Genomic DNA, 26,274 nt, shown 5'->3' with positions numbered 1-26,274 from the left:
TTACTTTTACTAAAAACCAACAACAGCTTCTTAGAGTGAAATGTAGTTTCAGAGATAACAAATGAAAGATTTAGCTCTAAAATTCACAGCACTGCTCAGAGTTCCGGTGTTACCTGCAATTTACTTGCTACTTGCCCAGTGTGATTTGCCTTGCTACTTTGATCTGGTACATGCTTTGTGCTGGAATCCATTGCCCTTTGTGGCAGGATCCATCCTCACCTATTTATTTTATAATAAGCACCTTTTATAAACACCTTTAGACTTAATCGGAAAAACAGAAACAATTACAATATAATGAGAGCACTTGGCTGTGTGCTTTTATTAAAAGGCAAAATGACTCCATTCAACAGAACAGCAGTACCAGCAGTTTATTGCGTAAGTCAAACATTTCATGGAAAGCTGTCAAGTTGGGCATGTTGCTAATTTCAGTCATTACATACAGCCAAAAAATGTAATTGCCAAAACTGGCCATAGGTTACAGTACCGCACTTCCCTCTCTCACATTTATGTTTTTAATCTTTGGGAAACGGTTTGTTTTTCTACGAGGTGTTCGTAGGAAAGGCACGTACGATTTGTCAGATTAATGTAATGTCTTGTGTGCTCCCGTCAAATCCAGCGAAGATAAAATCTACAAGGATACTTAATTAAAAAAGAATGTGATCTGGTTTATAAATCATTGCTGCCAGCCACCCCCGAAACGTGCACCGTGAAAACGGCCTCGCGTTAAAAGGGTGCAAGAAAAAGAGCGTAAACTCCTTAAGCTTGGGTGTGAGTTAAACCAGTTCACCAAATTAACTTTCTCTGAAGGACAGGCTAAGCCTTAAACGGCACCAAACACACACCAGCCTCTCCTACTGGGCAGTACGGAAACCCACGTTAACGTTACATAAAGGCGGACAGCGCTGCCACGGGTGCCGCCAGCCTACTTGCGGCGCCTCTCTCAGCGCCGGGGCCCCGCACGGGCCGGGCCGGTGTCCGCGCAGGGGTCGCGGGCGAGTTTCAGGAGGCATTTGCGACACCCCCGCCTGACGCACGGCACGGCCGCGGGGGGTGCGATGGACTCACGGGCTCTGCAGCCAGCTCCGGCCCCTGGCGGGGGCTTCAGAGCCGCCGGGCAGCCCCTGCGCTCGCCCGGACGGACGGAGCCTGCCGCTGCCTCGGCTGACCGGGCAGCGCAGCTCCACGCACACAAACCGCTGTGGGGCTCTAGGAGACACGAGTGGGCAGCATCCATTTACCTCATGCCGCGGGGGGTGGAGGGGGACAGCGGCGGTGCGGAGCTGCGCGGCCACCACGTGCTCGCCGCCTCCCGTCACCTTCCACGGCCACGCGGACACGGCTGTGTCGCGTCCCTTCGTCCCGTGCGAACACCCGCTCCGACGGCCTCCCCGCGCGCACGTGCGCGGCCCGCCCGTGGCGCCCGTGTACCGGCTGCCCGCACCGCAGCCACGCGAGACCGCGGCCGGCTCACAGCCACCCGGCCCCGCCAGGCCGCGCTTCCACGCAGCGGCTGCCTTGCGGCGAGCGCGCCTCGTCCCTGTCTTGTCCCCGTCCCCATCCCGGTCCCCGTCACGCGACAGAAGCGCGCCTTCGTGCAAGGAGGCGTGGATGGGGGGGTGCCGTGGTGAAGCTGCTGCCGGCGGCAGGGCTGCCCGCTTGGCGCCGAGTGGGCGCGCGGCGGGGGCGGGGGCGCGCAGGGTCTCCAGTGGGAACCGCGCGTTCCCTGTCGCTGGCGGCCGAGAGGGCGAAGGGGTGGGGATGGAGGGGGGGGGGAGAGCGGCCTGCTCCTCCCCCCTCCCCTCCCGCCTCTGCCCCTGCCCCGGGGCGGCGGGTGGCGCTGGCCGCGGCGGGTCGGGGCTCAGTGTCCTTGTGCGGAAATGACACACGGTCCCGTCACGTCACGCGAGAGCGCAGCGCGCGGACCCTCGCACACAAAGAGCGGGGGGGGAGACGCGGGCACCAGCGGCGGCCGCTCCAGCCGCCCCCGCCGTCCCGGGGCTCCCGTGCCCACGCGCGGAGCTGAGGTAAGTGCCGCTGCCGCCGCTCGCCTCCCGTGCCGGGCGGGAGGGGCGCCGCTCCGCGCAGCCCCCGGCGGGGAGCGCCGCCCCGGCGGGTAGGGGAGGAACCGGGAGAGGGGCCGCGCCAGCGGAGCGGGGGAGCGGGAGGTGCGGGGTCGGCCCCTCCCCCCCGGCCGCGGCTCGGGGCTCCGCCGCCGCTCTCCCCCCGCCGCAGTGCGCGGGGGCCTCTTTGTTCGTGACTTGGAACGGTGCTGAAGCGCTGCGGCGCGGGGCACGCGCGCCCGGCCCGGTGCCTCCATCTGCGGGGTGCGCAGGGGGGAGGGAAGGAGAAGGAGCGGGCAGAGTGGAACGGTCACGCCGCCGTCACCTCCAGCCTCACCTTATCCCCTCCTCCCTCCTCTCCCCCCGCAAGCCGGCCACATAGATCCGCCCGGGCAGGGTTCGGACCGGAAGCACCAACCGCTGCCGCCACCGCCGCCTCGGGCTCGTGGGTCTGACCGCGGAAGCGGCCCCGGCCGCCGCGTGCGGGGCGCGCGGGGCGTCCTCACCGCAGCCCCCGCCTCCGGGCGGGGCGACGCCGCCGCGCCGTTCCCACGTGGCGCACTCCGCCGCCACCGCCCCTCCGCGGGGAGTCCCGGCGGCACGGGGGGAGCCGCGGCGGAGCGGGGTTCCCCCTCCCTCCCGGTACGGGCTCCCCCGGGTCCCGCCGGTGCGCATCGCGCGGTGGCTTCTTAGGGGCCCGTGGAGAAGCGTGGCCCCGTGAAAGATGGGGCTGGGGTCTGTCTTGAGAAAAATGGTGGCAGGAGCGTCGAGAGGGTGGTAATTCACGCCGGTTTTGGGTGCGTGGTGCACTGGGGCGACCGGAGAAAGCCACCGCGGAGGAATTGCCCTATGCCTTTGCCTGGCTTGCCTGCATTGCCCGCTGCCTCTACCCTACTTTCCCCTGGGGTATGTCCACACAGCCTTTTGTAAATAGAAGGGGACAAACTCTGAAGCAGCAGAATGTGAGCCGGCGGAAGGCCAGCAGCCATGTGACGGCTTCCACATAGCGTTGACGCAGTCCCAAAGCTTTTTGGATTGAAGTGCTGGTAGTTTGTCGCTGACACCTATAAAAACAGTGCATGCCCGACCCTCGGGGCAGAGACATTTAAACAGGGGAAGAAAAACCTCTTCTTTGCTTCTGGCTGATACCTGCTATTCAGAATATTAATGTACTTGAATGAATACATCTAATAAAACAAATAGTTGCCGTTATATGTTGATAGATTTCTCTCCCGCTGTATCAAAGTCAGCACTGGGCCAACTATACTTTCTATCTTTGCTAAGTATTTTCATAGCTTAGATGTCTGGTAGATAAAAATAAAGCAAAGTTGAATGCAGTTTGGAGGAGATTTTAAGTTGTCTGTATGAAGTTCACATGGTAGTATTTTAAAATAAAAGCAAAGAATGAGAGAGAATGAAGCATTGAGGAAAACAAAGTGTTTCTAATAGACCAGGGAAGCACCTGACTGAAGAGAAGCCAAATTGATGCATTAATGCATTAATAAGCTAGGTTAGTATTTTGCTGATAACTGCAAGATTAACTTGGTGTTTGGTAAAGTACAGGGCACAGGTTGAGAAAACTTATGTGCTGGGCAACTTGTGGGAAAACTGAGAGGAGTGATTTTTTTATTATTTTTATTTAAACTCCATCTGCAGATGTAACTAAAATTAAATAAAGGCCCAAATTGAAAACATGCCCCGTAAGTCCTATTGGCAAAGTGCCCTCACTGCAGGCTGGCTTCAGGAGGCTTGAGGCTTCCTGTCCTCCTCCACAGGGCAGCAGAGGAGGTTTTCAAACTATGTTAAGTATAGGGATTTTATTGTCCATAAGAGTAATGCTTCCAACAACATCTGCTGGTGCTTTTAAAAATATACTTCTTCATAGTTTTAGAACTTGTTCTACATGTATTTATAGTTCAAACATGATTATAATGTTAGAATACCCTTTTCTAGCGTATTTAATGTTTCAAGTGTCAGTACTGGGTATCAAGACTAAATTTTACTCAAACTCTTCACTTTTGGCTTCAGCAGCATGCTCAAAAATGATAGAGTAGAAAGCTTCTGCTTTTGGTATTTGTATTATCTGCTTGCATTTTGCTCATTGTTTAATCAACTGAAGCAACACTCTTATTTCAGTTTCTTTTAAGATGAGTAGTTGGTTTTAAATCAGGGATTTTTTCTTAATAAAGGTGGTTTTGGGTATCAGACTTCTTCATCCTGCTGCTGCCTTTTCACGTAAGTTCTCCAGCCTTTTCAAAATTTTTGCTCCAAGAAGTCACAAGTTATAAGGAAACCTGACTAAAGATATACAAAGTACAGTCAGGGCTACAAATCAAACAGTACGGATTTCCCCTTCTTTCCCCAGTTTCTGTCTGTTACAGTAGTTTCAGGTGTAATTTGTAACATTAGTAGGTAATGTTTCAGGCAGCATTCTGGCAGTGACCCTTTCTAGTTATTTGCTTGTTCTGAACATCATACCAATGAGCATGGTTGTGAGATTTTCAGCAATGAAGGATACTTAAATAGAAAATAACAATGAGGATGCAGGGAACTACAGGGGAAAAAAAGCAAACCAACATTCTTTTGGGGTTTCTTTGTGGTTTGTTAATTTGCTTTGGGTTTTTGTTTTTGGTGTGGGGTTTTTTTGTTGGTTTTTTTTTTTTTTTGAGAAGGCCTTGTCAAAGTTCTGTAATATTTAAAGTCGAATCACTGGCCCACGGAATTGTACAGAAGGCAAACATTGCCTCCACAAAATAAAATTTACAGCAGAATTTTGGAGTGGTACATATGTGTAATTCAGTTAAATTTAATGTGAGTTACATTGTTTTCGTACAAGTTGGAGGAATCAGATGTACCCCTAGGATAATTGCAATATTGAAATTACGGAGCCCAGTGCTACAGCTAGGAAGGAAAAGATGCAGATTAATTGTCTCTCAGAGCAGAATTCAGAACTCGCAGTTCTCTAGGTTTGCTTCTGCAGCCCAGCAGGAGAGTTTTCCAAGAGACAGCCTGGAAAGCAACACACATGCTGAGCAGGAGGCAGCTCCTGGGCAGCCTGAGCAGTGGTGCATGCCTTCTGTCCTGTCTCCTCCTGGGAACTGCAGGGCTGGGTGTTGGGAATGGGTGTTTGCTGTTGATATTTCAAAGCATTACGCAGGAATTGTTCTTCTAAAGCATCATGAGGGATGGTATTTCACGCTGTCACTGGGTGGTTAGAGCAGCCCTCTCCTCACCTGTGTGGGACAGGACTGCTTTCATCTATGTTTCCATCTACCTACCCCAGCTTTTGAGTCTGTGGTCTTCTTCCCTTGGCACACATCAGTTGCTCTCTGTGCTTTATCCAGTGCATGTTTCATATGGAATACCAACAGACTCGAAGAGAGGGAGCAGGGCCACAGACGCTTGACTGTGCAGTGAGTATCTAGCTACTAGAGTGATTAATCGTTGTCCCTTACTGAGGATGAATATGTGTACAGTAGTTTTGGTGGGCTCTGGGTAAACCACACTCTTAACTACATAGCGTAATACCATTGCAATGTTGTGATAAATCCTGTTACAGGAAAGTATGTGGAGGAGGAGGTGCTACTTTGGCTGTGAAACAGCAGTTCAGTGTACAGTTCTTTGTAAAATTTAGCCAATGTTACCTCCTTCCAAATATCAGCTTTTTGGTATTGCCAGTATTAACTTCACTAGGTTACCTGTGCTTTAAGAGTGTTGTATCTTTCACTGCATGATAATAATAAGGAAATTGAGGAGCTTATATCCACATAGGCTGTTAAACACATATTTAACATTATTAGCAAACACATGTATCTTAACTTTTGACCAAAATGTAAAGAACATTTCATGTCTTCATAAGCAAACAACACTCAAGTAGAATACTTCTCATTGAAACCTCTGAGTTTTATATATGAAGCAATGTACCACCACCATGAGGCTTTAAAAGGAATAAACATTTCATGATATACAGTATCTAAATTCCTGTATTTCTAAAAACATTTTTATAATCAATAATGAAGAATTAGGGACATTCCTTCCCACCTACATGAAGATGCTAAAATATTTAGTGGGATGGTGTGCCTTTAAGAAGGAGCAGCTACACATTTGCTATGCGTTGATGAGCTGAACAGTACAATATTATGCAAGCATTTAAATTATAAATAGCAAATGTATAAAACTGATAACAGGCATTCTTATTGGACTATATTAGTTAAGACAATGAATCACATTTGTTAGTATCATTAACAAGGGTTATGAAGTCAGAATTGATTTCCACATACAGCATGTGTGCACTTCTGTAGTTTTCTATGCGGTTTTTGCACTACCATTTTTTTGTTTGTTTTGTTTTCAGAACTTTTTACATTAGATAAGGGAATTTGAAGAGTAAGGAGGTATACGTTATTTTAGTTATGAATAGCAGAACAATAGTAATTTTTCTGGTGGACTTGTTGGGGTTTTGGTTTGTGGTTTTTTTTGGGGGGGCTTAAGTCAGAATTTGAAAGAGGTCCATCACACATTTTATAAGAATGATTGTGGATGCAGCAAGCTGCCTTGATGTTATGTTGTCAGTAAGATCTTTTCTGTTTGAATTGTGCTGTTACAGTGGTCACAATCATAAGTAGGTCACAGATAGGGAAAGTATCCTCCAGAGACAACACATGAGTAATTGTTAGGTGGTAAATAGGAGAAGAATGCATGTTATGGAATGATTGAACTTAAGCTTATGATTCAATTCTGTACTCTCTTACCAATAAGTAGGTACTTTTAAGTAGCTTTATGCATTATACTAGGTGATATGAGACTGAAATACATTTAGGGTATGTTTTGCAATTTGCTCCCTTACTCATAAAATCTTTTGTACCTAAGTGCTTTAAATACTTAAAGCTTCAATGCATATTTTCGTTAGGCTTGTTTTCGCTAAAAGGATCACATTTTTTGCTCTACTTGCAAAAGCAGCATGATGCCCTAAATGCCCTAATTTTTAAGGTATTCTTCCATGCTTTGAAACTCACAGCATTGTATGCACTGAGTTTCCCTGCTAGCCATGATTTATACCATTTGAATGTTGAGTGTTATTACCAAAACGGTACAGAGGTACAATTAAGCATCATAACCCGATAAGTCCTTTGAAGAGAGGTCTGTATCTAGTGATACCAGTGAAGTAGGGAACATTAAGTCCCTTTGTTGAGTTGTCTCATTCATCATCTAATCAGATGAGAAGGGAGAGCAGGCTCTAAGGGAAGAGGATTCGGCCGATAGTGACAGCCAAGGTGGGCTGGGACCCCCTCTTCTTTCCCTGTCCCCTTGTGCTCTGGCCCACAGCTCCTCCTACTTGCCCTCTGGTGTGCCATAACCAGATGATTACATGGCTCTTCTAGGATCTGGGGATCTGAATTCTTGCCTCTGCTGAAAAATCGAGAGCAGGAAAGGAAAAAAAAAAAAAAAGAATAAAATAAAGAAAATAAAGCAAAATGAACAAAAAACCAACCAAACAAACAAAAAAACCCCAAACACACACAAACCACCCTGCAACAACAAAAAGCACACCAGATTTTTCTGGCTACCAGATTCCTCTTTAAGCACTGTGCCATTGGTAGGTGAAATACTCTACACTTATTTATGACTGTCCTCTATAGAGTCCCATAGTACTGAGCATGTTCTGAAAATGGCTGTTGACTCTTAGCCAGCAGGCTAGATGCTGAGGAGCTTCTTCTAGTGCAGCAGTTCCAGCAGGACTAAAAAGGTTTTGCATATGCAGTCCGTCAGAAACTTAGTATCTAGACTCCATAACCACTTACAAGTTTAGCTGATAGCTGAGTGGGATGTCCAGATCTTGCTGCAAATCACAAGATCGCAAATCAAACACACTTAAATTGGTGTCTAGAGTTTCATTGTAATGAGATTCACTTTATTAGAAGTAGCTTAACTTGAAGTAGAAGGACACAGTGCCATATATCACATCAGTTCTTTGCACATAGGCTCATTGTGCATTAGTTTAAAAAGAATGGTAGCCTCATTTACATGATTAAAAATCTACTTACTGTTATTTACTTCTCTTGGAAGAACAAAGCTCTGAGCACCTTAAGAAAACCATCCTTTTTGGTTCACCTTCCTTAACTATTTCAGAAGTGTCAGGATGTGTGGGTGAGTCTGGAGGGCTGAGCTCAATGTTTCTGTTTTCCCAAGTGAGCGCTGACATCGCACAGACTCTGTGGCATGACACCTAGCAATGGCTCACACAGGTATCCATGCAGTAGCAGCACTAGTAGCTATCTAGGCAGTTTAAGTGGGAAGGTGAGTACGTTCTGATACATAAGTATGGTGTTTATTTCTGTGACATGAATTATGTAGAAGTTAAAAACCACATACTGTTTTCAAGACAACTGTTCTCAGTAGATGAAATGTAGGCAGTAAAATCTGATGAGTTACTCTTTGTGTTCTGAGAATGGGGTCTGTTTACCGCTTCTTCCTTGATTGTTGAATTTGTCCAAGTGCTGCACATCTTACTGTTTATTCTACATTAGATAGGGTTAGGTAATGACTGTACTAGAATACCATTAATCAAAGGCTCAGTCTTGTGAAATAAAAATTATAGTACTAGCTATTTGCTTAATTTTTAGTGTTCAGGGGTGTAGGATCCATAATAAGGGTTACAAGATTTATACTTTCTGAGTTTTACCCATGTTCTAGTGCAGGCATAGAGAAACGGTATGTTCATTTACTGATTGTAGGTCTGGTTTTGTTACGTGTTTCTGAACTGTTCAGACTTTTTTTTTTTTTATTTATATACAAGATAGGAACCAAAGAACCCAGAGAAAATCCTTATAAAACAACTTGGTTCACAAGCTAAACTATTAACAAGCAAAATCCTTAAAACTTGAAGTTCAAGTTTTGTGCTCATATTTTGTAAAGCACCATATTTTTGGTCATTTCAGATGGAAATACTGGTGCTTAAACTACAGCTCCAGTGAACTTCATTAGGATCAAGATCTAGCTATTGACCTAGCTGCTGTTGTAGGTGTTCGGTATGTTTTAGAATGCTTCTTCCAGATCCTCTTTTTCACCAAAAACCAGGATGTACTGCAGTATCCATCTGTGTCTCAGCAAGATAAGTTGCCAAGGCTGGCTGCTCTGTCAGTCATGGCTGTCGACCTATGTTTCCAGCTTCAGCCCAGGGTGTTCACTCCTTCCCACAACTAGCTAACTGCTGTCCTGTAGATAGCATCGAGTCAGTATTAGGCTAAAGATGATAAATGTATGTATCTTCTGTTTTGAAAAGAGACATATAAGATAAGAATGCAATGTGTTTGTGTACTCCACATGACAAGGAACAATTGTCAGGTATTTGCTTTACTGGACCCATTTCTGACTTGATTTGCACTTTTTTGTCCTAGGCTCTTTTAGTTCATTTTTACTCCCAACTTTGTTTATTCTCACAGTCTGGCCCAGAATGCAAACTCAAAACGGATTTTGACACTGCTGCATCTTCTAGGGAGTCAATAAGTATTATTCATAAGTACTGATTCATTGTAATCAGTAGTTTAAAGAATCTGAAATGTTTTATCTGTAGTGGACTTTAAGCAATCAACGGATTTATTGTTAACCTTACATATGCATACAAGCATGGACATGCTAGCACAAGCACACAGACTTTTCCCCTTCCCATAGGCAAGTCCATTGCTACCCAAATTTGAAGCAAGATGGTGGTGTAAATAGATGGTAGGTGAAGTTTCATGAAATGGATGAACCAAGGTAGTGGCTTGCTGGTATGAGAGAGGTTGGTTTTAGTTCTTCTTTTCTGTCACAAACCTCATGCATACTCCTTATCGGGGGCCACTTACTTTCCTTACCCTTTACCTCTCTGAATTAGCAGAAAAATAACCCCGAAGAGAAAGAAGTGAATTGTTTTCTGTCAGTTTATCAAGATGGAAGGGCTCACCCATGCTTGACTGAGGTGGGCACCCATGCTTGACCAAGGGAGCAGATGGAACTATGAGGCAGGAAATCAGAGGGGTAGTTGAATCCTGTCTCTCATCAGAAGCTTCTGCATGTGCTTCATTTCTCACAATGTTCAAGTTCTTACAAATCTCACTAAGAAGACAAGAAACCTGATAAGGAGAGAGAGATTACTGGGACTCCCAAAAAGGAAGAGGTTGGATCTCGTGCTTTGTTTGGCATCAAAGAGTTCAAAAATTGTCTCTAAATTGGAGAGACATGTATTTGATGGATGGACCACTCAGTGGATAAGGAGTTGGATGGTCACACTCAAAGAGTTGCGGTCAATGGCTTGATGTCCAGGTGGAGACCAGCGACAAATGGTGTTCCTCAGGGGTTGGTATTGAGACTGGTGCTGTTTAACATCTTTGTTGGTGACATGGACAGGGGGATTGAGTGCGCCTCAGCAAGTTTGCTGATGACACCAAGCTGTGTGGTTTGGCTGATACACTGGAGGGAAGGAATGCCATCCAGAGGTCTTTATATGCTTGAGAGGTGGGCCAGTGTGAACCTCAGGAAGTTCAACAAGGTCAAGGGTCCTGCAGCTGGGCCAAGGCAATCCCAGGCACAAATACAAGTTGGGCAGAGAATGGATTGAGAGCAGCCCTGAGGAGAAGGATTCGGGGGTGTTGGTCAACAAGAAACTGAATGTGATCCAGCAATGTGAGCCTGCAGCCCAGAAAGCCAACCATGTCCTGGGCTGCATCAGAGGAAGTGTTGCCAGCAGGTCAAGGGAGTTGATTCTCTGCTTTTGCGAAACCCCACCTGGAGCACTGCATCCAGCTCTGGAGCTCCCAGCATAAGAGGGATGTGGACCTGATGGAGCAAGTCCAGAGGAGGCCACAAAGATGACCAAAGGGCTGGAGCACCTTCTCCCATGAAGACAGGCAGATTCTACGGAATACAAAGCTCAGTCTTCTAGGTTTCATTGATTCTGATGCTGAGTTTGACTGTTCTCTTTTAATTGTATTCTGGCAGTTTTAAAATTAAAAAAAAAAAAGATAAAAAAATCAATGGAAGTAGTACCACTGTTTTAAATTTGTGAAACAATGTTTTGACTTAATGTTACTTGACCTGAGTTTGGGATAGCTTTGGTCTTCTGGTGTTGCCTCTTTTAGAAAGTTCACTCTTAACCAGAGTATGTGCTTTGCTTTAGTTTCACGTTTTTCCAGTTTTAGAGAGTGGTTATTCAGCTCCTCATTTATCTTCTCCTTCCAGTTTGCATGTGTTCTCCCAGAGGAATTCTCCTACACCTTTTTTCCTATTTGAATAGCAGTAATAGCCGGAGTTAGAAAGAAAATATGATTCCCTATAGCCTTTCCTAAATATTTCGTGTCGTTCTATCTGCCACTATCTTTATAGTCTTCCCTTCTGGCTCTGTTTATCATCTTCTAGTGTTTTGCTCTGATAGAACAGTCTAGGATTATCTGGAAAACCATTTTGATTTCCATCACAGAATGTTCTATGGTGGTACCAGCTGATTCGTTTACTGTCACCTCTGGCCCTCACAAAATGGCTTTTGTCATGCTTCTTGAGCACTGGCACATGCTGGTCTTGTACCACATCGTTCAGAGCTAAGCCTACTGCAGCCTGGAAAACTGTAAGATCTAGGCATTGAAGATCAATTTATGACTGTATGAACAATTGGTACTATGTGCTTTTCTTAAGGTCCAGTGTAGCTTTTTGATGGTGCTGTATGAAGTACACTGTTTTAGGGTTTCTCATAAAGAGCTGTAGTGGCTGTGTCTAAATTTGTAAGTCCTGTTGAGTTAGTAAGACTTGTTATTAACCCTCACTAGTGTATATCAAGTGGTTTAAAAGTTGGTGTGGGCGACTTAGGTTCATATTATTATGTCTCTGCAGGAGTTTGCAGAACTTTGAGTTATGTGATTATAGTACTGTAAAGTTGGCATAATTTATATGTGGATCAGTTACTAAATTGAAGTCCTGAAAGAGGGAATTATGGTGGTTAAAAGGAGTAGCTATCTAAGGGGTTTGCAGTAGCTATACATCCAACTGAGAGAGACTTTCTGATGACCTGATGATGAAGTCAGATCTCTTGTTATCCTCTTGAGGATGCCCTTTACAAGGCTGTATTTAGGGGCCATGTTGAAGACCAGGGCATCAAAGAGTATTTTGGCTTCTAGAGTGGCCTGGTATGAGCTGGTATGATAGCTCCATGCTTCTTTTGTTTCGGTCTGTGTGCATTACACGTTGTAATGCAGTTGTACAAAATCTCGTCCAGAATGTGGCCTTATTACTTACCATTAACAGCCATCAGTTGTTGAAGAAGAAAAATTCATAGCTGCACAGTATTAAAGTGTTTACAGAGTTTTTAATAGTTTTGGGCTTTTGTTTTGAAAAAGTACTTCTGTTCAACACTGTTCAAAAGAAAGATAGAGACTTCTAAAAACTCCAGACCAGAGTCTGTCTCTTTCTCTCCCCATCCCTCTTTTAAATTTCATTGTAATTCTCACCCCTGGGCTGTATGTATGGTTTTGATTGATTGGTTTTATTCACTTACTCCAGCCAAAGAGAAGCCTGTTTTGATTTCAGACCTTGGCTAAAAGATAGGCAGGAAGAAGAATGCAAATGTGAAAATGCAAAGTAATAATATTCTGGGGCCAAGTAAACCTAATGCTCGGTGTAGATGAACATGAGCAGTGGGTGACAGTTTACAAGTCACCAGCTTGCCAACTGAGTGTCAGTTTGCATCTGTGTGTCCTATAATGGTCAGCGAGATCTGATTGAGTTGTTTGCTTTGTAGATCTCCAAAAGATCTGGAGTATCTTTTAGGAACATGTTCACAGATTGAGGTTTGCCCCCAAGTAACTTGCAAAATTAGTTTTCCATGTAACAGAAATACAGCTGAGTTCTTCATGTGAGAAGTAATGCTAAAATCACGCTAGAATAATACATATGTTTGTTTTTCCTTACAAAAAATATTCCGACATTATTTAGAGGCTAACAGAAAAAAAGGAGTTACTATAGATCTGCAGATGGCTCTGCTTGAACTGATGCAAACCATACCAAAAGATCAAAGATTTTAAAATGAAAACTTGGCTGCAGGATGTGTATTATAGTTTATGGTGAGTTTTCCTCCTCTGATGACTTTGGGTCACCCACAATGACAATACAAAAACACTTGACTGTAATAAGAAGTGGTGGCTTGGTACAGGATGGAGAGAGTAATGCAGTTAACTTCCATTTATAGACTGCCAAGATATTTTATAAAGAAGGTGGCTTTTATTTTTCTCCATAGCAGAAAAAGACACAGTTTCAAATACTTTCCTAGCTGTCATGTCGTCTGCAGTATGGTTTGCATGTAGGCAGTTCTATAGATGGCCATGAAATTTACTGAAAATTACTACAAATGTGGAAATTATCTGTGGGCTGCTAATGCCTAATGGCTCTAGATTAAAAGTACATTATATATATTATTTTCTGATTATGAAAGCAGATGTAGATATTTCCTGATGCCAAAGGATGCTGATAATTATTTTTGTTTTGTTCTTTAGTGAGATAGAAGATGAATTCAGCTGAAATCACTGATGATGATGAAGGTAAACTACTACATTTTGTGTAACTTACGATCAGGCAAAAATACTTGTTGAATTAAAGCCTTTGTAATCTGATAAAAGTGTGCTTGGAACCAGACAAATTACATTAAGGTTTATAAAACACTATCTAAAATGCACCATTATCATTATTACTCGTATTTTCTGCTCTACGTCCTTCCCCCCTTCCAAATAAATCTTCTTACCGTAACTTTATTTGTTTATACTTTAGACTCTTTGGGGAAGAAACTGATTTACTGGATGCCTGAATAGTTCCTAGCTTAGTAAAAACTTGTCTTTTGGGTGGCCTCAGCATACGCTTATCATACAAGTCATAAAAAATAATGATGATCTTCAAAACACATTTTCATAAAAAGAAACAAAACCTGAAATATTGTATTATGGGTGTCATTGTTTTCTGGAGAGAGTGCTTTATCTTTCTAAACCTTCTTTTTTTTTTCAGTAAAAATTCCTAAAAATAATGTGAAAGTAGAAACAGAAAATGAAGATGAAGCTCTGGACTGCTCAGTATCATCCAGATCTGCCGAGAAGCACTCATTGGATGGCACAGTTGCTTTCCTGCAGGATTCCAATAAACGGAAGCAGACCTCACTTGGTTGTGATGGAAGCCAGCAAGATGTCTTACCCAGCGTGAAGAAAAGACGCTTTACACAAGAGGTGACTTCTCTGTACATGATTCTGTGCTGTTTCTGCTCGTATTTTATAGGCTGAAGTTATTGCTGCTCCAAGCAAAATGCCAGTCATTTAATTAAACTTGCATTAGTAATGAGTTCAAGGCAGATGTGGTTAATCTTAACCACGTTTGCACATATTACGTGTCTGGGTATTTCTTTAAATAATGCGGGAGCAATTATATATATGAAATACAGTTACAGGTTAATTAATTCATATGAAGTATACTTTTGTTGTTTGTCAGAGAATGTAGGAGCAGGTAGTGATTTGGATTAATTGACTGTGACTCTGATTATAGTCCCTCTCATGTCACACAGCCCTTCAGCTGGATCCTCAGTGATGGAATCAGGGCTGTAATTCTTTCTTCTGTGACACAGATTTTAGTGTCAGTAAGACAAGTATAAATTTGTGTATTACTTGAAAGATAAAAATGCAGCGATGCAGAAGACTTCAGCATATCAAGAACAGAATATATTACAACTTCAGGTGCAGCATCCAACTTACAACACTGCAGATGTTTGTCCAGGCAATGGAGAAGATGCTCAGTCTCTTCCATTATCCTGTTCTAGTGTTTCACCTTTCTAGCAGTCAGAGATTTTCATTAATCTTTACTGAGACTGAGCAAGTTTCTTTTTGTCCTTGTTCTTTTCAGTAGAGAGAGGGGTGATCATCTGTTCTAGAAAAGTCTTCTGCACATGGGAAAATTGATGAGGTGTTGTCCACCCTCAGCCTTTCATTCCAAGACTAAAATTCTGGGGTTTCACTTCTTCTTCAGAACTGACCTTACATTTTTGTTGTTCTTGTGAGACTCCTGAAAGGGTAATGTCCAGTGCTGGGTAGTCACATCTCTTCTAACACCCTCTAATGCAGTGTAATGACCTCCTGTTTCTCACACTCAGCACTTTATTAAAATAACCTAGATTCAAATTCATCCTCTTTTGAATAACTTCAGACAGGCCTTGGGTTATATTTAGTTTGTGACCTACTCTAATTCACGTACCCTTTTCTGCTGTTCTGCTACCTAGCCAGTTATTGCATGTGGTATTTGCGCATTTTATTTCTCCTTCCTAGCCATAGCGCTTCGTATTTCTTTTTCTTAACTGTCCTCTCTCTGACTTCTCGGGGCTGCTTTTTCCCCTGAATGCCTGTGGTAGGTAGGTTTTAATTGTATTACACAGTTTCTTTTCATTTCTCTTTTTATAATTGTTTTACATAGAATCATAGAATAGTTAGAGTTGGAAAGGACCTTAAGACATGCATTCAGATTCTTAAAAGAAGCTTCATAATGGTCTCTGAACTGTACTTGGGTTGCATTTTACTGTTTGTCTTTAATAAATTTTTAAATTTAGTTTTAAATTAATTAGAACTTTGGACTTGATAATATCAGAAAGTGACCCAATGATGAAAATTCGTTCTTGAGTGACCCCAGAGAATCAGCATGTTTAAGTTAAATAACCAACCAGAAATAGTCCTCAGTACTAACTACATTTTTAAAGTTATTTATCTAATACCAATATTTTGGTTTAGTTGATGACTTCTTTAACTATTTCTAATTAAGGAGAGAACAAAACGTTAATTATTTTTGAGAATTTAGTGATTTGTAGTATTTTTTTAGTACAAGTCACATAGGCATCTGTGTATGGTATAAGCAGAGCTGTACTACTTATGTTATATAACTGTGCTGTTGGGCTGGTGATTGTGTTACTAAATGACTTTCAGAAGACATTTCCCTTTTATTTGTTAATTCTGATTGTCATTTCATAACCAGAAATTCATTTTCTCCTTTTTTTTTTTAAGTGTCAAAGATCTAAAGAAGTTACAAAAGTTTATTTACAGAACATTTTTTAAGTTCTCATGTGTTTGATAGAACCTCTTTAAGTGGTTCTTGCTCATGTGTTTAATATTCTTTACTCATATGCTAAAATATTATGCTCTGTGTTCTTACAGATGTTTAGACTTTGTTTATTAAGCATAATAAACAAAGTGCTGGACTTCAGCACTGAAGAGAGCAATAATTAAACAACTTTTAAAACTTGGCTTTAGGAGCCAGAGAGATAATGTGGGAGACTATTTCACAATTACTTAAATTGGTCGATGTTTACCAAAATACTGCATTTTGCAAATGCTTAAATAATGCATATAATATAAAAACTTGCTATGCAAATGTAGTATAAAAAGCAGCACTATTTTATGTAGTTTGAATCTCATAGGACATTATCTTGCTTGGTTTTTGATGGTACTTTAAAACTGATCATCTTAAATGGGTGTAGTATTATCTGAAATACACTGATGTTTAAAGATCAGTGTACATAAAATGGATTTTAAAGTATTACATACTAGTTTAATTGGAGAATTTATGAAAAGCCATGTATTTATGCTGTGAATAGTGCTGTTCCCAGATGGAAACTGTATAAAGACAAGATAATTGAAAGCAAAAGGGAATAAAACAAGAACATATCTGAAACAAAAAGTCTTTAAATGTAGGCCCAAATGTGTTGTCATCCATTAGTCAAACAGTGACTATGTGTTTCTGAAATGCAGATAACCAGATCTGTACTGCAAGAAGGTCCATACACTCTGAGCTGCGTTAGTGAAAGCACAGAAGTTTTGCTGCCATCACAGCAGAGATCTGCTGTAGTTCTTAGCATGAACACTTCTCCTCCAGAGCAATGCATCCAAAACTGATAATGCAGACTTCCACAATACTCGCTTCAAAGTGTAGTAAGATAAATGAAGACAATGAATTTGTGTTGTTTAATACACATTCTAATATTGCTGTGCCCTGGCTCTGTGTGTGGTACACATTAATAGATATTACTCCCACATTGCCAAGTTTTATTACATAAATAATTAGGGAAAAGGTACAGCAGGAGTTCTGATCAAAACTGACAGGCAACTGGTGGCCAGTGGCAAGCTGTTTAGTAGAGAAGGAATTGAATGAATCGTACTCCATACATGAAGGAATATTTGTAGTATTCCCTGTTAACAGGAATGTTAATGGAAGAACTAGCTATTTAGGCAGCAGATCACACTGTATGCATAAGAAACGTATTCTCCAGAACTGCAGTTTTGTTTTGTTCTTTTATCTAAAAAGGTAAAAGAAGTTTGTAATTTGGTCTGGGTGTGACTGGGGAGCAGAAGTATGTTTATTGTCAGTGCAGATTTTAATGACCTGCTTTCAGGTGTGTCTGTTTGGGAGAGTTCTGTTGCCATCTGGAAATACTTCTGTTTCTCCACTGACAAATATTGTGTATGACTTCAGACCCAACATAGGACCCTGTCGTTAGGTGGAAGCAGTGTGGATCTCTGTTTACAATTCCTTTGTGTTCTGGTATTTTACAAGTCACAAATAGCTGATTTAGTTATCATACCACTTGCTGGGGTAAAAGTCACCCTTTAATAGCTGGCGGTGTTACAGGACTCTAGTTCCTTGCTGTCCTCCTAGTAAATGTGCTATATGAGTGGGACTGGAAGAACAGTCTTTTAAATGGGATCTGGACATCAGCTGTAAGCCCACCATGGCTAGGGATTCTGCAAATATCTGTGAAATATATTGCCTTTGCTTTAATGTTTTCATTTTATCATCCGTCTGTCCATACAACTTCGGATGTGAAACGCATGAGGTTTCATATGTAGGGTTCTATGATGTGAATGATACTTCACATCTTCAGCTTAATTGAATCTGCTTGTTTCTAAACTTAGAGTGGAAACCATCTTGGCTTTTCAGAGCCTTTTATGAGTATACATTGCATTAGAAATTACAAAGTAATTAGGTGCAGTTTGTCACTGCAGTAAGCGGATGCCAAGTGTGAGTGCACATAGGGACCCCATCAATTTCATGAGTGTTACAGTTGTTTTTTTGGAGGAACTTTAATTCAAGTTCCCCACTGTAGGATGTAGCAGTCTTCACTAGGATTTCAGATTGCTTGTGGCTCTCAGGTCAGACCTCAAGTCTGTGTTTCATTTGTTTCAATACTTAAATTCAAATTCTGTGGGTTTTTAGCTAATTAATGTTCTGTGGAACAAGCCAAGCAAAATGTTTTGGTACAGTCTTCTCTAAAATCTGTGAGTGTTTTCTCATGTTTGAATTCTGTATGTTGGATTTTGATTCTGTTGTATATATTTAGCTCCCTAAGCTTCTGTTTGCAATACCCATGTGTTTGCAAAAAAACCCAACCCACCCAAGCCCTGCATATTTGCAGTGGGTTGATGAAAATTCTTGCTTTCCATTTCAAGCAGAAGAGTTAGAAATTATTGAAAACAGTAATTCCTTAAGAGATAATTACTGGTTCTTATATAAATAATTTAGAAAATTAGATATGCATGAGTCTAAACTTCCTGCCTTTCAGAAATAAATCAATCTTGGGCTTCCCTTTTTAGAAAGGCAATACCAAGGTGCTTTTCAGTTTGTTCTTAATTTTGTATTATTTAAATTGACTTTTCTCTTTTTTTAATTACAGTTCACTTGAGTAAGAAAAGAAGCATAATTTGGGTATCTTATAGCCTTTGAGGTATTTTCAAAAGCTAAACTGAAGAGAGTGCTGGAACGTTAAATGCAGTTGTTGGAGGCAGTGGCAAGGTCACAAGACCAGGAGTCAGAAAACCTAGATTCTATTCTTGGCTCTGCTGCTGACTTGTTGCCACCCAAATTCTTTACAGCCCAAGATCCTCATACGCAAGGTGAAACATAATGATACTTGATTTGTGAGAGCATTTAGAGCTCTGTGATTTAAGAGTACTAAGGGTTATTACTGCATTTCTATTCCATGGAGAAAAACATGACCAAAACTAATACTTTACTGTCTTTTTATTTTTTTCAATATAACAAGTTTATTGATTCTGATGTATTTAACACAGCTAAGTCCTCTGGAGAAAATCGGACCTTGCATATGTATGCAACATATTTATAGCTAATATTTTGAAGGTGGTCTTACTAATACAATATTTATTCATTTAAAGGGTCCCCTTTCAAACTTGAAAACCAGAGATACTGGCTCACCCACTCAGGTAAATGCAGAGCAGCCAAACAAGAACAAGAATTCTAACGTAACGTGGCTCTGTGAAGAAGAATCTTTCGGTGACATAACCACTCCCTCTTACAAAAAACCTCTCTATGGCATCTCACACAAAATCACAGAGAAGAAGAACCCACCAGGAGCAGAGCAGTTTGCTTCCTATGAGTTGTTTGAAAAAATCAACCCCAGCAGTCCCTTGCCTCTTCGGACTTTGAATGACCAACGCAAAAGGGACTCGGCTGCAGCCATTGCTGTGACAGCAGCCACCACAGATTCTGACCCAAATATATATTCTTTGATACAGAAAATGTTCTACACGCTGAACACCCTCAATACCAATATGACTCAGCTGCACAGTAAAGTTGACCTGTTGTCTCTGGAGGTTAGCAGAATTAAAAAGCAAGTCAGTCCAGCGGAGTCCGTTGCAGACTTCAAGCCCCCCCCGGAGTACCAGCTGACTTCTGCAGAGCTCAAACAAATCATGGATCAGAGCACATCAGGTGGAGACCTTGCTTGCCGGCTGCTGGTGCAGCTCTTCCCAGAGCTTTTCAGCGACGACGAGTTCAGCAGAAGCTGCAGCGCATGCGGCTTTCTCAACAAAAGGAAACTTGAATCTCTTCATCTGCAGCTGATCCGTAACTATGTGGAAGTTTGTTATCCTTCTGTGAAGAATACAGCTGTGTGGCAGGTGGAATGTTTGCCTCAAGTCAATGATTTTTTCAATAGATTTTGGGCTCAAAGGGAAATGGAAAACAGTCAGCAGAATGTGCAGTCGTCCAGTTTTTATGAGACTGAGCAAGTCGAATCCTCTCATTTTATCGATGATAAAGAGCAGGATGAAGCTTTACCCTTAGACAGGAGTAGTGCCATTGCCTCAGATTACATGCTGGATGCTCAGGATCTCAATGAATTTTTAGATGAAGCTTCTTCTCCAGGGGAGTTTTCTGTTTTCTTGTTACACCGATTGTTTCCAGAACTCTTTGACCACAGAAAATTAGCTGAAAGGTACAGCTGCTTTGGAGACTCTGGAAGACAGCTGCTGGATCCTCATCGGCTTCAAATAATCCGTAGATACACTGAAATTTACTTTCCAGATGTACAAGAAGAAGAAGCCTGGTTGCAGCAATGTGTGCAGCGAATAAACGATGAGCTTGAAAACACATACATGGATGGAAGTGAATGTGATCAGATGAGAGATGACTATTATGATTCTTCTAGTTTACCAGATGATGTGTCAGTCATAAAAGTGGAAGACAGTTTTGAATATGAAAAACCAGGTAGACGCTCAAAAAAAATCTGGCTTGTACCCATAGACTTCGACAAACTTGACTTTCCCCCTCCCGATTTTGATGTCCCTGTCCCAGATTACCTGTTGAACAAAGAACAGATTAAAAGCATATATGAAAGCAGCCTTTCCATAGGCAACTTTGCCTCTCGCTTGCTTGTTCTCTTGTTTCCTGAACTGTTTACTCATGAAAACTTACGGAAGCAATACAACTGTAGTGGATCTTTAGGCAAGAAACAGCTTGACCCCACTAGAATTAAATTAATCCGACATTATGTGCAGATACTGTACCCCAGAGCAAAGAATGACAGAGTGTGGACATTGGAGTTTGTTGGGAAGCTTGATGAGAGGTGTCGACGTAGAGACACGGAGCAAAGGCGCTCGTACCAACAGCAACGGAGAATCCATGTGCCAGGGCCCGACCGGAGGGAATTTCTCAGCTATGTAATAAACCCCGAGAGATTTCGAGAGGAATTTGAAGGGCCGCCACTGCCGCCAGAAAGAAGCAGCAAGGATTTTTGCAAGATACCACTTGATGAGCTCGTTGTTCCAAATCCAGACTTCCCTGTGCCTTCTCTGTATTTGCTGTCTGATAAGGAGGTAAGAGAGATAGTGCAGCAGAGCCTATCGGTCGGCAACTTTGCTGCCAGGCTTCTTGTAAGACTCTTTCCCGAACTCTTTACTCCAGAGAATCTCAGGCTGCAATACAACCATTCAGGTGCTTGTAACAAAAAACAGCTCGATCCTATCAGACTGAGACTGATCCGTCATTACGTGGAGGCAGTTTACCCTGTGGAGAAAATGGAAGAAGTATGGCATTATGAATGTATACCGAGCATTGATGAAAGATGCCGGCGTCCTAACAGAAAAAAGTGTGATATACTGAAAAAAGCAAAGAAAACAAAAAAAGTGACAGATTCTTTAAATTCCTAAGACTTTGACCACTAAATTATTGTCAGGATTATGCTTTGGTTTAGACTGAGGGGCCTGTCAGGAGCTGAGGGTGACCAGCATCTAGGACAGTCAGGCGCTAAGTTTGTTGCTTTTTAATGCGTGTGTTGCATTTATGTGGGCACCGCAGCAGTGGGAAGTGGCTTACTACATTTGTACATGGGTAAAGACCGTAAGTCATCAATGACAGCATTATCAGTGACTCACTAAGAGCATGATTTACACTGGTGCATGTATTGAAACTGTATTACTCCACTCCCCATTTCTGCATCTTCTGGGTTTTATCACTTTCTAATAATAAACAATATTTTTTTTTAAATCATTGCTCTTCAGGGGCAGTGTTTCATTGTACCCTTCTAAACAAGTCCTGTGACTTAATTCAGAGTTTGAAATTTAACCTTAATTTCAATTTGAAAGTGCCATGTTCACTGGAAATCATTGGAATATTGGACTTTGTTTCTACAGTAATTGCAGTTTCGCATTTGTTCTGTTCTTGATGATACTGAATTATTGAAAATAATAAAACCATGTCAAAGAATGGGTCAGAATGGTGTCATTTGCGTTTTTGGCCATCACCCAGGTTTTATTTCTAAACCCAAGAATGAACTGTTGAGAAATTGAGATGTGAGCACAGACACAGTGAGAATTTTTGGTTGATTTTTTTTAATCTTGACACGACAAGCTTGATCCTGCCCCCGTGAGTTCTTTTGTTTTGTCCAGTGTCACTGCTGGTGTGACAGAGGATGTTTGAATAAAGTGTGTCAGAACAGACCCAGGTGTGTACCCATGGAATGTCTTGCCATCGCCTGCTTGCTGCTGTGTTCTTAAAATAGCAGAGATATTTGCTAACAGCAAAAAGACCTGAAACAAAAACTTGGACAGATTTTAGACCTTACTATCAAAATCACGATTCCAAAGGTTTCCAGTGTTCATACTGAATTGCAGATATAAAAAGTATGTGCAAAGATGGGTTTTGTGTTGAAATTCAGTGTTTCAGGATCCCCTCTTGCAAGCTGTGGTAATGTACTCATTCTTTGCTTAAATGCAGCAGCACCTGGATATTTTGGGTGTAGGAATATTGAATTCCCTCACTTTGCCAAATTGATTTAGTGTAATTGTAATTAGTAGCTATTTGGAGGCATAACTGTGTATGTATAACTTAGGTTCATACAGTCAAGTTTGCATCATTAATATATTAAAGTGTAACAAAGATCACCCTGTACCCAATGTGAATTTGCTGTATGACTTGTCACTGGAGAGTGCTGCTTTAAAACTAGTTTTTCTCTTCTCTTTTTTCCTCTCCTTTTTTTCCTGCTTTTAATACTGATAGAAATGGTGAGAGAGAGTCAAACATGAATTTTTGAGACAGTAAAGACAGTGATCACTTACTGACCATCACTGGAACACCTTAGAGCAATTGTTGATGTTGTCTGTGGTCCTTTTTTGTTGTTTACTTAGATGGGTCAGAGTGTCAAATTTTAAGCCAGTTCCAGTGTAATTTTCTATTTTAGCATTTGTAAGAAAGTACAAAATATTTGACATTTTTACTTTCAGATTTTTAGAATTTACTGCTCTTAGAGTCATATGGATCCCTTTCTTTTAAAAGCAAAACAAAACATTTTTTTTCCTGATGGCAAGAACCAGTAAAAGTATTACGTTAAACTGGGAGTAAATCATAATAGTTAGTAGCATTTGCTGATTTTCCCCATATGCTAGCAACATTCTCAAAGAATGTATGAAGAAAATCATGAATGTACTAAATAATACACTGATACTGTTTATATCCACATACAAATGTTTCCTGTTGGTTTAAAGAATAGCAGACCATGCACAAGATGGATATCAAAGCAAATATGGCTATAATAAAAAATGAAAACATTTTACCAAAGATAAAGAACGGATACCACAATGTCTGCATCTTTCATTTTATCATAAAGTTAGCGAACTGAATGTATCAGAAACCAAGACTTTCACTTGTAATTGTATGCTACCTAGCACCTCTGTGAATTTTTTTACATGCACTTTTATGGGAGATAAAATAATTACAGAAAATATTAACAAATGCTTAATCTATTGTCGTGAATAGCTGGCCAGAAGGTAAGAAATGCATTTTCTTATCTTAATGTCATACATGTTTCGCCACTTAGTGATGTTGAAGCTCCCAGAAGAATTTGATCTGCATTAAGCTTTTCTACAATTGACAGATGTTCCTAGCTAGCATGCAAATTTGAGATATACTGGCTTTTACTGTAGATGTTGACATTAAGTAAAAAATTCAGTCAATTCATATTATCTAAGTAGTGAAAAAACAATTTTCACCTTTTAAAATTACATTTTTGAAAGTGGGTATAGAAAGATTTTGTTTTTTTCTCTTCTGATTGTTGTATACATTCCTTTTATCTCTTCACAACCCTTTCATGATTTGTTTGATTGTATGTTTTGTAACTGATATCAAGAAAATACAGACATATGAGTATCACTACATAGTTCACTAGTGAAAGCTATTTTGGTGCATCTGAAGTACAGCCACTTCATCCAGTTGGTCAGTCTTGTAAATAAATTAAAGGTATATTATTTTCATACAAGAGGAATGCTGTCTGGTGATTGCTTGAGTACAAGCAGGAGGTTTTTCTTACAAAGTCTGTTACTAAGGTCTGAGATAACCTCAGCTGTTCGGGCAAAGCATAAATGAAAATACCCTGGTTTGCTGCAGCCATTTAAAAATATTTTTCTGTTTTTCAGACTTTTCTTGTTTAAAAGAATAAAGTTGTCATTTTGGAAGTGAGGCTATCATAGGAAGATTGCTAGATATTGAAGTGTTCAGAATGTGTGTAGCCATGCACACACTGACTTGCTATGGATGACTATTACTTTCTACCTACCAGGTCAGTAAACCCTGTTAAGGTGAATATCAAGTGTCTGTCAGTTTTAGGTAAGCATTGAATAGCTGACTTCTAACAGCTGTCTGAAAGAATCAGTGTAATATAACTGTGTATTTTTGTGTCTTTCACATTTCCCACAAATCAAAAACTTACTTAGAAGCTCTGTAAAAGATGCAAAACAGCGTATCAAAAGGGAGATCAAGTATGCATCACTTTATTGCCTGTTAACTGCATTCAGCTGTCAGAATCAACGAGTCTGCAAATGAGAAAAATCTTTACGTGAAGTCAACCACTTTGTTACGCTGATGTATTACAGCCACCAAAGTGTTTCATGTTCTATGAAATGTTTGTGACTGGCTTTTTTTCTTGTCTTCAAGATGCATATCATTTACTTGGAGGTACACGTTTTCAAAATCTGTCATTTATTTCTTTTCAACTGTTGTTTGATATTTATATTGTGTTATAGCAGTGAGAAACAGAGGATCTTGTGCTTGACACTCTACAAAGGCACACCAGGTCTGATTTCATGCTGGAAGGGGATAATATGAATTCTACAGCCCTGAAAGCACAGAAAATAATATGCAGGTTTTAGTCATAATTTATTCAGATTTTGGTTTTGCTGATTAAAGGGATGTGAAACAGCTGGAAAAATCAGTGTCTTAAGCTTGCCTCTACTGAGGATGGGGTATAAATTGACAGGTGTTCTTACTTAACTGTGCACATTTTGGTTGATTGCACTTAAAATCTATGGGAGAACAAGTGTAGCAGGTTCAAGCCTATGTTTTTTTTGAGTAAATGAAACAAACTCTATCACTGTCATTGCCAAAGCTACTTCAGTTCCTTGGTTTGACTCTGATTTTTTCCATTATCAGTGCAATGCAATTAGCACCAACAGTTCTGGGGTTTTCTTCAGGAACATTCTGAAAATACTGCTTTCAAATGTGCTTGAAGTTGTTTAAACTGAATAGATGAAGTGATAGTTTAGTTCCCCCTCCTAATTCTTCCTTCTGTCTTTGCTAAAAAAGACAGAAAAAGAAATAAATCCGCATTTGTTTGTCTTTGTTCTTTCCTATGTACTTTTTTTCCCTAATATTAAGATACATTCCTAGTAGTAACAGTGCTTTTGAAATCCTCATTTTACCCCCTCCATTATAGAAGTCATCCATCTAAACTTCTCATGGGTAGTGGTAATTTCTTACGGAAGTTTCTCATGGAATATGCAATACTAATTGCTGTCTTCATCACAGCTCAGAGTTCTGAGAGGTCATCTCTCCCACAGCAGAGCACTGGCTGAAGGAGCTGCTCTGGGTTGGCCAGTCCCAGTGCTGAAGGCAGATGACTCCTGACAAAATCGAAACTCCATCATACTCACGTTTTCCTTGTACCTCATCTGACTGTCAGGGGATTGGCCTGTACGCTGTTGTTTTCATCCAGCATCTTCCTTTCCATTTCTGTCATTTTCTAATTAGTGGCTGTAAAAGAGTGGGCCTGTGACATGGGCAGACCACCTGCTTACTCCACTTCCTCATCTGTCCATGATGGGGCTGTGGTCCCCACTGAGCATTTTTCTTTCAGTAACAACTCGGAAAGAATTTTATTCTTACAAGATGGGAAGAGCTGTAATAGAAAGGAATTAAAGCTGTTCTGGAGAATACAACATGTTCTTCTCCCACTTCTCCCTCCCTCCTTCCCCCCAAGACAAACATGAGTAGAACAAACATGGTTTGTTGGGGTTTTTTTAGTAGCTGGGGTTTTTTTCTGTCTAAAAATTTGGCATGACTTCCCAGTGAAAGAAATGGGCAAAATCACAACGTGTGCCATCATGCTAAAATTTGT

General features: G+C 41.3%; 1 protein-coding gene across 2 annotated transcripts; it reads left to right on the top strand.

The window, feature by feature from the left end:
- Window positions 1-1,732: 1,732 nt before the first annotated feature.
- Window positions 1,733-25,498, top strand: BEND3 (BEN domain containing 3). 2 transcript variants are annotated; one of them, XM_061366757.1, is made up of 4 exons: window positions 1,733-2,024; window positions 13,574-13,618; window positions 14,076-14,290; window positions 19,265-25,498. In XM_061366757.1, exons 2-4 carry the CDS (start codon window positions 13,585-13,587, stop codon window positions 21,536-21,538), a joined length of 2,523 nt encoding a protein of 840 aa, XP_061222741.1. In that variant the 5' UTR covers window positions 1,733-2,024; window positions 13,574-13,584; the 3' UTR covers window positions 21,539-25,498. The 2 variants fall into 2 exon arrangements, with proteins under 2 accessions (XP_061222741.1, XP_061222742.1); XM_061366758.1 differs by lacking the exons at window positions 1,733-2,024; window positions 13,574-13,618; window positions 14,076-14,290 and adding an exon at window positions 14,320-15,455.
- Window positions 25,499-26,274: the final 776 nt, after the last annotated feature.

Source organism: Neopsephotus bourkii, unplaced genomic scaffold, assembly GCF_033783945.1.
Source record: "Neopsephotus bourkii isolate Nb327-2 ecotype Australia unplaced genomic scaffold, CSIRO-AGI_Nbou_v1 NB_1358, whole genome shotgun sequence".
Lineage (NCBI taxonomy): Eukaryota > Metazoa > Chordata > Aves > Psittaciformes > Psittacidae > Neopsephotus > Neopsephotus bourkii.
Note: the sequence above shows the minus strand (reverse complement) of the source record. Positions and strands in the feature narration are given on the sequence as shown.

Coding starts and splice junctions, on each gene's coding strand:
- BEND3 (XM_061366757.1), top strand. CDS start 13,585: ATGAATTCAGCTGAAATCACTGATGATGATGAAG. Junction 13,619..14,075: donor AATCACTGATGATGATGAAG/GTAAACTACTAC, acceptor TTTTTTTTTCAG/TAAAAATTCCTAAAAATAAT. Junction 14,291..19,264: donor AAAGACGCTTTACACAAGAG/GTGACTTCTCTG, acceptor ATTCATTTAAAG/GGTCCCCTTTCAAACTTGAA.